This window comes from Struthio camelus, chromosome 3 (assembly GCF_040807025.1).
Source record: "Struthio camelus isolate bStrCam1 chromosome 3, bStrCam1.hap1, whole genome shotgun sequence".
NCBI lineage: Eukaryota > Metazoa > Chordata > Aves > Struthioniformes > Struthionidae > Struthio > Struthio camelus.
The window spans coordinates 146,782,896-146,794,907 of record NC_090944.1 but is presented as its reverse complement, the minus strand read 5'-3'; the positions used below and the strand labels follow the sequence as shown (position 1 = coordinate 146,794,907).

The 12,012-nt window shown below is 70.3% G+C and overlaps 1 protein-coding gene across 1 annotated transcript; it reads right to left on the bottom strand.

Moving 5' to 3' along the window:
* Positions 1-3,546: 3,546 nt before the first annotated feature.
* Positions 3,547-11,232, bottom strand: LOC138066624 (maestro heat-like repeat-containing protein family member 2B). Its single transcript, XM_068936526.1, has 20 exons — positions 11,208-11,232; positions 10,787-10,926; positions 10,445-10,567; positions 10,024-10,189; positions 9,549-9,647; positions 8,853-9,004; positions 8,313-8,456; positions 7,716-7,808; positions 7,446-7,515; positions 7,235-7,348; positions 6,985-7,058; positions 6,633-6,752; positions 6,337-6,444; positions 5,540-5,719; positions 4,817-4,961; positions 4,547-4,599; positions 4,242-4,349; positions 3,955-4,074; positions 3,677-3,772; positions 3,547-3,603 (listed from the first exon to the last, which is right to left on the bottom strand). Exons 1-20 carry the CDS (start codon positions 11,230-11,232, stop codon positions 3,547-3,549), a joined length of 2,187 nt encoding a protein of 728 aa, XP_068792627.1.
* Positions 11,233-12,012: the final 780 nt, after the last annotated feature.

Here is a 12,012-nt window from a genome sequence, read left to right as displayed (position 1 = left end):
ACAGCTCCACCATGTCACTGCAAGAGAACAGACACTCGCCCAGGAGCCCCCAGCTAGCCTCGGGCACCTGCAACAGCCTCACGAGAGGCCAAAGGCTCTCCTTGTCTGCAACGGGGCTGGCCATGCCCAGCTCGGGACAGAGACACGAGCCCACGATGCTGCAGCGCTCAGCCTTTCCCGGGGAAAAACCACCTGCTCCCTCGCGGGACCCCGCAGGCAGGGGCGCCCTGGGGCCGAGGGCACAGACCTGTCCATGGGCAGGCGCTTCTGCAGGAGGCTGTCGAGCACCGGCTGTTGGTGAGAGCGGGCCAGGAGGAACAGCGCCCGCAGCACCAACCCCCTGGGCGTGCTCTGCCGGGTGCTGCGCAGGCAGCTCGAAAGGATGGTCACCATTTGGGGCACCTGAAAGCAGGAAGGCGAGAAAGAATGGCTCGGTGCGTCTTTTCCCCATCCTTCTTCGGGGCCAATGCTCAACAACAGAGAGCAGCTAAAGGCGAACGGAAAAAACGCCCCTCTCACCTCCTCCTGGAAGATGTGCTCCCCGCGCTCCCCCAGAAAGGTGAGCATCCACCGCCCAGCGGCCCACACACCCATGGGCCTGGCGCACAGCAAGCTCTCCACGATGGCGCTCGTGAAGTCTGTGGCCTGGGCTGTGGGGCAGGATTTGCAAACAAGCTGGGGAGAAATCAGGAACAGAAGAGACCACGTCATGGGTTGCTCAGATGCAAAACTCACGTCCTGACAGGAGCACTTGCATGCAAACGCGCGCGCACACACACATGTATACCGTGGCTCCCTCCCTGCTTTTTGGGGGCCAGTTACCTTCGCGATGTTGGTGGAGGTCGTGAGCAGAGACTCGGAGGTGACGGCGTTGAGTCTCTCATGCAGGCACCCGATCTCGCTGCTCCAGGCGGCCTCATCCGTGGTCTTGGCTGGAGCCAGGAGAAAGGGGAGTCACATTCGGGGGGAGCGAAACTCCGACCCCGCGTGCTGGGGACGTGATGTCTTGCCCGCTCTCCTCACCTCCTATTTGGAGCAGGCGGCCGAGGCAGGTCGCTGCCCGCCGGCGGGACACGGCCGACGCGTTGCATGTCAGAGGCCCCAGCAGTCCCGCCAGGGAGCCGAACTGCTCGCACACGTGGCCTCGCTGCAGGAGCAAGAGGCAGGCAAAGAGGTCACTGGCAGCCCTCGCGGCCACTCGCCCTCTCCCGGCCACGCTGCCCCCGAGCTGTGGCTGGGCAGGGGGCAAACGAGGAGCCGTCCTGCAGCCCCAGGAGGCCCACAACCCGGCGCCCGCTGGGGCAGCTCTCCCTACGCGCAGGGTCCCTGCTCACCCTGTGCTCGCGTCGCTCTTCATAAGCGCCCAGCAGCTGGACGCAGACCTGCAGGGCCCTCTCCCGCTCACACGCGTGGGCCGAGGTGAGCCAGCGCCGCAGGACCTGGGCACGGGCACACCTGTCTCACCACGGGCGTCTTTCCACCCGAAGCCCTTCGCCAGCCGCCTCCTTCCTCGGCCCTGCTGCTTGCACAGCCCCGGTCTCTCTGGGCACCCCGGCCCCAGGCCAGGAGCCCTTCCCCGTGGGGACCTCCCTGCTCTGGGCTCTCGCTGCGGGCAGCGTTGACCTGTGCAGCAGCCCTCGCACACGGCTGCGGCTGGGGAGAAGCTCTGGCTCATCCAGGGGGCTCGGCAGGACACGGCGAGCTGCCTGCAAGCAGGCTGCTGCCGATGGGAAAAAGCTTGGGTGCCAAATTAGGGCAAGGGGGCCTGAACCTAGGACCATTTCCCTGTCCGCCACAGCGGGGTGTTGCCCCTAGGTGCAGGGGAGCTCCCCTCCTCACACCAGCCCTGCGGCAGGATCCCCACGCCTCTGCCCCGCTCTGACAGCGGCGACGCTTTCCCCACCGCCGCCCCAGGGACACTCACCTGCACCAGGTCCTTGAAGCAGACAGGGGCCGGCTCCGCTCGGAGAAGGGCTGCCATGAGCTGCCCCAGCACGCGCAGAGACAGCGCGTGCACACCCTGGCACCAGAAAGGGGGACTGAGGTCGGGCACCCCACGCGCTCGCCAGCACAGCCAGCGGCTGCCAGAGTGCGGGGCGCCCGCAGCTGGGCCCCCGCCCAGGGGTGGCCGAGAAGCGCCGGCAGGTACCGATGCGTGTGGAGCAGCCGCCCCCGTCTCCCCTTCCTTCGCCGTCTGCTCCGGGCCACGAAGGCGCACGACGCCCTGGCAGCACTGAGCCAGGAGGTTGCGCTTTTCCTCCCTCCTCAGGTGGGGCTTCAGCTTGCTGCCAGGAGAAAAAGGGGGGGACGACAGAGAGGGGGCTTACTAGCACTCTCCAGAGCGAGTCACAACACCACTGGCTTGGTCCCCGTCGACAGCCCCAAATCCAACGCCCGCAGCCCCAGCCAGCCCAGCTGTCGGGGCTGGGGCACGCAGCCACTCCCACAGTCCCGGGGACAGACCCTACCTCAACTGCTCGATGGCCACGATGGCCCGCGGGTGCACCGGCGACTCCTGCGGCTCCTCCTGAATCACCTCCTGCAAGTCACAGAGAGACACGCGCAAAGTCGGCAGCGGGCAGGGGTGAGGGAGAGCCTGCCCGCCCAGCCCGGCCACGCGCTCTTCTGCGGGACCCTGCAGGCACTGGCCCCACCACCCCCACGGCTCCCTCAAGGGTCCCGCAGGACGAGGCAGCAGCTCCCCAGCACCCAAATGTCCCGCGCTCCCCTGCCACGGTCCCAAGTGCCAGCACCCAAGCGCCCTGTCCCCTGGGGACGAGGCTCGGGGAGCTCGTGCACTGCCCCGGGAGACCTTTGCACCTCTGGGCAAACCTGCCCCACGGCAGAGCCCACAGCCACCCCTGCGTGACGGCCTCGGCTCCGGGCACTCACCAGCAGGGTCTGCAGCAGCTCCCGCTTGCGGCGGAGCTCAAACCTGGGGCAGGCGCCCACAGCCCCGATGGCGAGGCTGATCTCGGTGACACTCTGCACCAGGGAGAGCCTCAGCTGGGCATCCTGATTGCAGGGGAGGAAAACACACTTGGAGCTCCTTGAAGGGCTGAGGAACCTGCCTCCAAGCACAGTGCGGGGAGGAGACTGTGCCCTCTGGGAGCCCAGCAGACCCCAGCTCGGCACCCGCGGCCTAGGAAGGGACTCTCCTCTCCCCTCCTGGGAAGGAGCCTCCCACGGAGAGGCAAGCAGCTGCCCCAGCTGCTGGCCAGAAAGCCCCACAGCTCCCGGCCCAGAGGAGCAGGGCAAGCAGCGCTGGCGCGGCTGCGACGGGAGAGGTGCGCGTGGGAAGGGTGAGGAGAGGCCGGAGCTGGCAGCACCCGGCCGGCTCTGCCCTGCGCCCCGAGCACCCACCTGGCGGCCCTCTCGGTAGAGCTGCAGGACGTTCCCCACGATGTCTCTCCCGACGTGGGCCAGCAGCTGCTCCCTGGGGGCGCGCAGCGCCATCCTGCCGTACGCCACCATGAGCGCAGCGCGAGTAGCGCGGGTCCTCACCGTGTTGCTCTGCTGGGGGTTTGTCGGAGAAGCACCGAGACATCAGCCCACGGCCCCACTGTGCCCGGGACTCCGCACGCTCCCGAGGCGGGAGCTGCTCTGCACCCGACCGGCGGCTCGGCTCCCCGCGCACCTCTGGCAGCTGCCCACAACAACACCCTGGCCTCTTTACCTTCTGGGGTTTCAAAGTGCCCACGAACGCCTTCACCGAGGACAAGGCCAGCTGGAAGTGGCTCTCGGCACAGCGGGACACAACCGAAATCATTCCCTGCAACGCAGCCGAAACGGGGAGTTGCTCCCACCAGCTCCACTGGCCAGGCAGGACCTTTCCCACGGCAAACAGCAGCGAGGAGAAAACCAGCAAGGGCTGGAGCAGGCCACGCAGAGCCCCTCTGCCCCGGGACACGCCGAGGACACTCGGCAAAGCAGGGCGACACCAGGAAAGCTCACCTGGGCCTGCCACAGCTCCAGGTAGTTGGCTTCTCGGAGATATCTCAGCGTCTGCTCTTGCACGTGCCTGAGACACCCACAAGCTGCCAGGGCCGTGCCGAGAGCCTTGTACAGGAAGCGCTGCAAGAGAAGAGGCCGAGCCCTGGCTGTGGGGACAGCCCGACCTGGCGGGAGAGGGCCAGGCCACGGCCAACCCCACCATGCTGGCACCCATGCCCAGCGACCGAGGGCTCTCCGGCACGGCTCTCGCGCACGTGAGCGGCAGCAGCACCGCACAGGGAACAAACCTTCTCCCAGGACAGGCGCGGAGAGCTGCCCAGCTGCTGGCTCAGCTCCCGGCTCAGGCCCACCGTCCAGGCCTCGCTCCCAATGACCTCCAGCGAAGTTCTCAGGAACTAGGGCGAGAAGGACGATGAAGCAAACGCTCGCCTGCCCCTTACCGGGGCCTTGTGCACATCCTCTGAGCACGCAGCACCCACGGCCGGGGCAGGTGCAGGCTGCTCGGGAAGTGCCTGCCCGGCTCCGTCCTCCCACCACTTCTCCTGCCCCCTGCTTGCCCCATCCAGCTGGGGACCCCACACGCACACCATACCTTAAGCAGAAGGCTCTCCCACTCGGCCACGTGCAGGGAGCTTGCGGTTGTTCCTGCCAAGCCAGAGGAAGCAAAAGCCCTCGCTGTTGTTCCAGCGGGCTCCGCAGCAGAGCCCCGGGGTCTCCTTTGCCGTCCAAAGCCCCACAGCCTCAGGCCAGCGGGCTGGCAAGCGCCAGCAAACCCGGGACCGGTCCCCTCCGCCAGGCTGGGGAGCTGAAGGCAGTTTCCTGCCCCTCCGCCCCCAGCCTCTCCCTCCCGCCCGCACCTTACCTGCCAGGTGCTGCAGCAGCAGGGGGATCTCTGCGGCCCACCTCGCCCCCACGGCGCCGTGGATCGTGCTGGGGAGCGCCTGCAGCAGCTGCAGGGCCGCCGCTCCACGGCCACCGCTCGCGTGCGGAGCCACCGCCGCCACCACCTAGGCCGGGGCAGCAGGGAGACGGGCTCGCGCCTGCCCCAAGAGCCGCAGCTGGCAGCAGGCAGCCGACGTCTTCGCCCGGGCACTGCCGTCCCCCAGGAGGAGCAGGAGCCCCCGACGGGCAGGGGAGGCTCAGGCACCCTCCGACAGCTCCTGCCTCCTCCCGGGGTGCCGGCACCGGCCTCGGCACCATCTCTCCCACCTCTCCCCTCAGCCCGGCCACAAAAGCTCTTTCCCCGGGGCCCCGCTACTCACCAGCAGGCGAGCCAGCAGGGCCTGGGGAGCCGGCAGAGGGGCTGCGGGCAGAAAGAAAGGCTGCGGGAGACGCCCAGCCCTGCCGCACCTCGCCCACGCCACGTCCCACACCCCCGCGCGGGGCTGCAGGGCGCCCCGGCCGCGCCACCTCCACGCCGGCCCTGCTGGGCTCCCCTGGCTCAACGGCTGCCGACGAAGGCAGCTCCGGCACGGCAGGAACCGGCCCCCGGACCCGCGGCCAGAGCAGGCTGAGCCCGCCCGGGGGGGCCAGGGGACACAGGGACATGCACCGCCCCGGGACCACCCAGCCTGGCACAGCGCACCGGGACTTTCTGCTCCCCACCTTGCTCCACAGGCTCCAGGGCCTCGGGCGCCACCTCCTCTTCCTCGCGCCCTGCGCTCTCCTGTCTCTCGGCCAGGGCGCACAGGCAGCGGCAGAGCGGGACCAGCATGCCAGCGTGCTGGGCTGGCACCACGTACCGCAGCAGCCTCGGCCACAGGAGCTGCAGGCAAGAAGCAGGCCCTTGGGCACGCCGGCATTTCCGCCTCTCCATCCCACTTCCCCCGGCACGGCCGCTCCTCCAGCACCGGCCCAGCCCCTCGGCCTCGCGCCTCCCCTAACTCAGGAGTTTCCGTCTCGCCCTGCCTTCCTCCTCCACCTTCTCTCCCTCTCGCCCACCCTGCTTCACGCCCCTTTCGCCCTCCCTTTGGCTGCCTGGTTGATGAGAGCTGCTGGCAGGTCACCTCTGCACTCCAAGGGGACGCCGCATCCCTATGGCCCCACCAGCCCCTACATCTCACGTACGGGACGCGGCCAAGACACGCGCCCAGTGGGCTCGAGTCAGCCGCAGCATGCGCTGAACAAGCAAGTCCGGCCCCACAAAGCTAAACCCCAGCTCTTCTCCGCTGCTTTAGTGGCCAAGACAGGGGTCCCAGTGCACAGAGGGAAGCCTCGGGCACCCCCAACCCCACCGCTCACGGAGCTCGCACACGGAAAGGACGGGTGCGTTTCCGTGAGCCGCGCAGGCTCCGCGGTGCGTCGGGGAGAGGTTCGGGCCACGGGGAGGCTGAGGAAGAGCGTCCCCAGGCAAGAAGCAGCGGCAGGCGGGGGACGACTCACTTTGGCCACCCCTCCGGCAGAGACGTCCAGCGTGCCCAGCACGTGCCCGCACAGCCGCTGAACAGCCCTTTCTTCCCGGGCTTCCACCGCACAAAGGCTTCCCGACGCCTGCGAGACACAGGTGGCCAACACCCGTCACTGCCCCTTCCCAGGCCCCGCGGCGCCCGGTGAACGCAAGGCCACGCCAGTGCCGCGGAGGACCTGCTGCGCCCGGCTCCCCGCTGCCAGCGACACCCACGGCAGCGCGGCGCGGCCGGGACGCGGGACGCAGCCCCGGCGTCGCGCTCTGCCCTTACCAGTCTGCCCGAGGCCCGGCTGAACTCGCTGAAGACGTGCGCCACCACGTCCCACGCCGAGCAGCCCGGGGCGCCGGAGCGCAGCAGCTCCCCGATGAAACGCAGAACCGCCATCCGCACCTGCCGCCGAGGCGCCGGTTACGACCCCGGCCCGCAGCCCCAGGGCAGCTGCCTTGGCAGCGCTGCAGCCCTTCTGGCCGGGCCGAGGCGACGAGGGCCCAGCAGCAGCCCGCGCTCCTCCATCGCCACCGGGCCCTGCCTTTGCCTGCTGCTAGGGCCCCGCCAGGCTCTGCCCCAGGGAAAGGGTGCCTCTGCCCCCGCGGCAGCACCCTCCCTGCCCAAACCAGCTCACCTGGGCCGCGGCGTCCCCGCACACAGACTGCACCAGCTTGGCAAACAGCGGCAGCTTCTCCCTCGTCTCGGCGGCTGCAAGGGACGAGGAGAGGCGTGCGCTGAGGCCGAGCCCCCCTTTCCGGAGGGATTCCTCACAGCTCCCTGGCTTTTTGCCCACGAGTGGGACAGCAAAGCAGGGCCAGACTGCGACGGCAGAGGAAGCAGCAGCGTCCCGGCGGGACTCCCTTTCTCTGTCCTGGGCCACTGACCATCAGAGCGGACCAGAGCTTGCAGCACTTCCACGGCTGCCACGCGATCGGCCTTGCTCCCGCTCCTCAGCTTGCAGTAGAGGAACACGATGGTCTCCGCGGGGCAAATCTGGGCTGCGAGGAGGAAATCACGCGCAGCATTAGTGACCAGCATCTTCGCACCGCGGGAGGTTTGCACACGGCGGCACGGCGCTGCCTCTCCTCTCCTCACCCTGCAGCACGGCGCAGCGGCACAGCTCTGCTCTGTGCTGCGGGCTGGGCGGCTCGATCTCGTCACAGAGCTGCGGGAACAAGGTGTGCTTCAGAGAAAGCCAGATCGGCGCGCAGAGGGACAGGAAAGAAACGGCGCTGTCAGCTCTGGTCTCACGGGCAGCTCCGGGCGTGGACCCGCCGCCAAAGCCCAGAGCCCCGGGCGCGCGCAGAGCTTTGCAGCCGAGGCTGCCCGGGAGCCGCAGGCCAGCGACGCGGCGCCAGGCCTTACCTGCTGGTGCACAGCAGCGTTGATGGCCAGCAGCTGGGCCCGGGGCACGAGGGTCCGAGCGCCCACCACGGCCTCTAGGAAGCAGCTGAGACTCTGCAAGGCAGCACGAGAGGGCGAGGGGGGCTCTCACCGCCGGCCGCCCGCAAAGGGAGGAAGCGGCGTCGCTGGCAGAGGCCACGGCCTGAGCCCACGTCCAGGGAAAGCCCGGCCCCGCATGGGGCTTCTGGCTCGTCCTTCCCACGGAGCAGCAGGAGACCAGGAGGTCTCCTCCGCACAGCCCTGCTGGGACAGCCTTTCCTGGCACGTCCGTCCCCCCCCAGCACCTCTCCCTGCCCCAGGGGCAGGATGCAGCCCTGGGTGCGAGGGCAGAGCTCCTCGTGCAGCCCCCGGCCCGGGAAGTGGCGCAGCCTCCCCTCCTGAGCCGCTCGCTCCAGCGACTCACCGCTCCCTCCCGGCCCTCCTGCCTTGCTGGTTCCTTCCAGCAAGAGCCCAGGAAGCCTCTGGCCTTTGTTGCCCATTGCTGCCCAAAGGGGTCCCAGCTCCTCCCGGCACCCCGCAGCTCCCCAACACCTTGCCGTGCCCTGCGCAGCACCTCACCGTGGTCACCCCCAAGGGCTCCCGCACGTCTCGATACTGCTGCAGCAGCCAGAGGAGCTGCTCCCAGGCGCGCTGGCGGTGCTGCTCCGCGTGCAGGAGGACACCCATCATGGCACCCATCGCCCCGAGGACGGCCTGCCGGACCTGCCGAGGGTCGGCGACGCGCGGCGGTGAGGGCCGAGGGGCTCTCCAGCGCTCGCCTCCCCCAGACACCAGCCTGCCCTTCCCGCGCAGGGGACCGTCCCTTCTCCCTGGCCAGAAGGGCTCGCTCGCCAGCACAGGCGGCGCTTCCTCCCGGCACCCCCCAGCCTGCCCTGTCCCAAAGGCCCCGGCACGCAGCTGCTTTCCGGCGCAGAGCCGCGAAGGAGAGCTGCCGTCCTGCCTGCCAGCTGGCACTGCCGGCCCCGGCATGCCGCCCGCGGGCTCCCGGCTCGGGGCCCTTTCGCAGCCAGCCCGCTCCCTCCGACCCCTCGCCGAGCCCCAGCGGCCCCTGCCGACGTCCCTGCTGCTGCCCACGGCTGCAGAAGCAGCAACGCTCACCTCCTCCTCCTGGCAGCGCCGCCAGCTCCTGCCCACGTAGCGGAGGAGCGGGCAGACAGGGGCGCAGAGCTGGGCCGCCCCCAGGCCAGGGAAGGCACATTTCTCCCGCTGGCGGAAGTACGTGCTTATCCCTCGGCACCACTGCTCCACAGCTGCAGCAGGAGAAGGGAAACAGCGTCGTGGCAAAGTCTCCGAGCAGCAGGAGACCTCGTTTCAGCCAGGCCCCCGAGCCCGGGTTGAGCCGCCGCCGGGCTCGCCAGGCCCCAGGTCTGCCTTCAGGCACGCGCTGCCGGAGGGTGCGAGACCCCCGGGGTGAAACGCCGCCTTGTTTCTGCCCTCTGCCGCCCCAGCGCACCTTTGCCCCCGCACAGCCTCGCTGCCCTCCACCACGGCCCGCTGCAGCCCCGGCCTCTTTCTTCCCAGGCATCGGCCCCTCGGCACCGGCTCGGGGCCTTTGGCACGAGCCCACGAGCCTTGAAGCCCACGAGCTGCTTGGGGCAGCCGCGCCGAGCGCTGGCCCGGCCTGCCCACGGGCCCCCCGGCAGCCCCCGCCGCTCCTGCTGGGTCAGGGCGGCTGGGGGCTGCTGAGGCTGGAGCTCAGCGCGGCTCAGCCCTGCCCTGCCCGCCCCGGAGCCCGGCGAGGCGCCCAGGGCCGCCCCGGCCCCTTCCCCTGCCCGCAGCGCCCACCACGCTCACCGCCGCAGGCAGCGCGCAGCAGCCGGCTGCTCCCCGCCTCGCTCAGCGCACCGCGCAGGGCCGACAGCGTCGTTTCCGCGAAGGGCACGCACTGCAGGGCTGCGGGAAGGGCAGGGGCGGCGGGGCGGAGGGCGGCCGCCGTCAGCCGGAGCTGCCGCGGCCCGCGGGCTCTGTCCCCCGGCAGCGCGGCCCGCCCGGGGCTGCGGGGCCGTGCCGGAGGGCAGGGGGACGGGAGAGCTGCCGAAGCACGGCGGGAGGGTTCCTGCCAGGGCCCCCGTGCACCAGCTGCCTTCCCCGAGGGCTGCGGGGAAGCCCTGGGCCACGGGGAGGACAGCGCGGGGCAGAGCCCGGCACTGCTGGTCTCCAGCAGGGTCCCTCCAGCCCAGCGCAGCCCAGGCTGTTTTGGCCGGGGCGAGGAATCCCTTCTGCTGCCCGTCGCCCACTGTCCCGCGCAGCAGCAGGCCGGGCACTGTACCGTAGCGGGCCGCGAGGTCGCGCAGGGCGATGAGGACGAACTCCTGCGACGTCCCCTCCCGAGCCTTCAGGTGGCCCTGCAGCACCGACACCACCTCGTGCAAGTGGGAGCGGGCCAGCGCCACCAGGACGCCACTGGCGTCCGTCCGGACGGCGGCTGTCGCGCCCTGAAAGACAGCAGCTTGCGCGTGACGGCAGCGGGGCTGGCCGTCCCCCGCAGCTTGGCCCCGAGGCGGGACGGAGAACCGGTAAGTCGCCTCCAACTGTCCCGCGCTCACAAACAGCCCTGCAGCCGCCTCTCTGCACAGCCGCGGGTCACTGGCCCAGCCCCTGCCAGGACCCGTCCCCCCCGAAGCCTCTCCTGCAGCACGGACGTGCCGAGCGCAGGGCTCCGCCGCCGCCCTCGCAGGGCACAAGCTCACCTGGGCAGCTTGCAGGTCCTCGAATGCCACCGCTATCACTCTGTCCACGACAGAGCTCTGCAAGCGGCTCTCGTCGCGCCCCAGGACGCTCTCCAGCTCGCGGTAAACCTCCGCTCGGCCATCCTGGGGACGCAGCGCACGCGGCGGCGATGGGAGGCGTCGCCCTCGCATCAGCTGCGCCACGCCGACGCCAGGGACGAGCCGCCGCCGCCGCCGCTCAGCGCAGCCGGCGGGAGCGGGCGAGGAACCCCGCGCTGGGATCTCCCAGCCCAAACGCTAACCCCGAGCCCGGGGACGCTGCCACCTCCTGCAGGAAAGGAGTGGCGGGTGCCCCCGCCTCACCTCGACGCCTTGCAGCCGGTCCAAGAGAGAGGTCACGACGGCGGCAAAGGTAGCCGTGGCCGCAGGGCCAGAGCCAGCCGCCCTGCCGCCGTCCTCGCCCCGCGCGGGTCCCGGCCGGCGACCGACACACGCGAAGAAACCTGCAAGGAGAGCAGCGGAGGGTTCGCCTTGCTTCAGCAGCCGCAGGGGCGGGCCCTGACTTGGGGCAAACGTCTGCCCAGCCGGAGCACGGGGCGGCAGGAGGGGCCGGCAGAGCCGGCGCTCTGTAAGCCGGAGAAGAGCAGCCCGGGGGCAGCTCGGAGCTGGCCCCAAGCGCGGGACCCCGGCTCTCCCCGAGCCGGCAAGGTGGCACCAGCTGGTCCCCGCCAGCCCCGCGGAGCGGGCCGGCGCGCTGGGTGCCGAGGGCGGCACCGGCCCCCACCTCGGAGCACCCGCAGCGCCCCCATGGCGGCAGCGCTCCCCGGACGGACGCGCTGCTCCGCCAGCACCTCCTCCCGCGGGAGCTACGAGCCACTGGGCCAGCGCCGGCCCCAGGGCAGGCACAGGCCACCCGGCCGCTGTGACCCGCGGGGGCCGCTGTGACCCGCGGGGGGGCCCGGCGCCTCACAGAGGGCTGCTGGCACCGCAGCTACGGCCACAACGGGGACCCAAACGTGCCGCTGCCCCGGGCTCCAGCGCTCGCGCGCCAGCCTCCAGCCGTTCCAAGCGGTCACTGCCTCCAGGCGCCCGACCACGGCCCCGTCCCCCATCAGCTCCCCCCTCCACACGCCCCAGGTCGTGCAACGAAACCTGGTGCCACGCGGAAGGCGACGTCATCGCCTGTTCCTATCGCTCGCTCGGGGGCTCCCACAGCGGCCCGCGGGGCGCACGGCCCTACCAGCACGGGCAGCGTGAGCGCTCCTGCCCTCCGCAAGCAGGCCGAGAGAGAGCCCAGCTCGACGAGGCCTAAGCTCTTCTCCAGCTTGTTGGCTTTGCATCAGGAAGAGCTGCCCGTTTGTCTTGGAAACAAAACACTGAGCCGAACCAGCAGGTCTCAGCGCTTCACGTGCCCCATCCCTCTCCCTTTCTCTCTCTCCCCACACCGTGTCTTTCTGCCTCTCTCTTCCCTAGTCTTTCTCCTCCCTTCCTCCCTCTTTCCCTGTCTTTCCCTCTCCCCCCAGCTTTCTCTCTTTCCCTGCCTTGGTCCTTCCGCCCTTCTCCCTTTTGCTCTCTTTCTCCTGCTTGCT

Excerpts from the sequence above, each read along its gene's own strand:
- LOC138066624 (XM_068936526.1), bottom strand. The coding sequence starts at position 11,232 with ATGGGGGCGCTGCGGGTGCTCCGAG. Across the intron at positions 7,516-7,715 it reads ACGCTGCTGTGCACCAGCAG|CTCTGTGACGAGATCGAGCC; the intron begins GTAAGGCCTGGC and ends TTGTTCCCGCAG. Across the intron at positions 4,600-4,816 it reads GCTGCTGCAGCACCTGGCAG|GAACAACCGCAAGCTCCCTG; the intron begins GTAAGGTGCGGG and ends CTGGCTTGGCAG.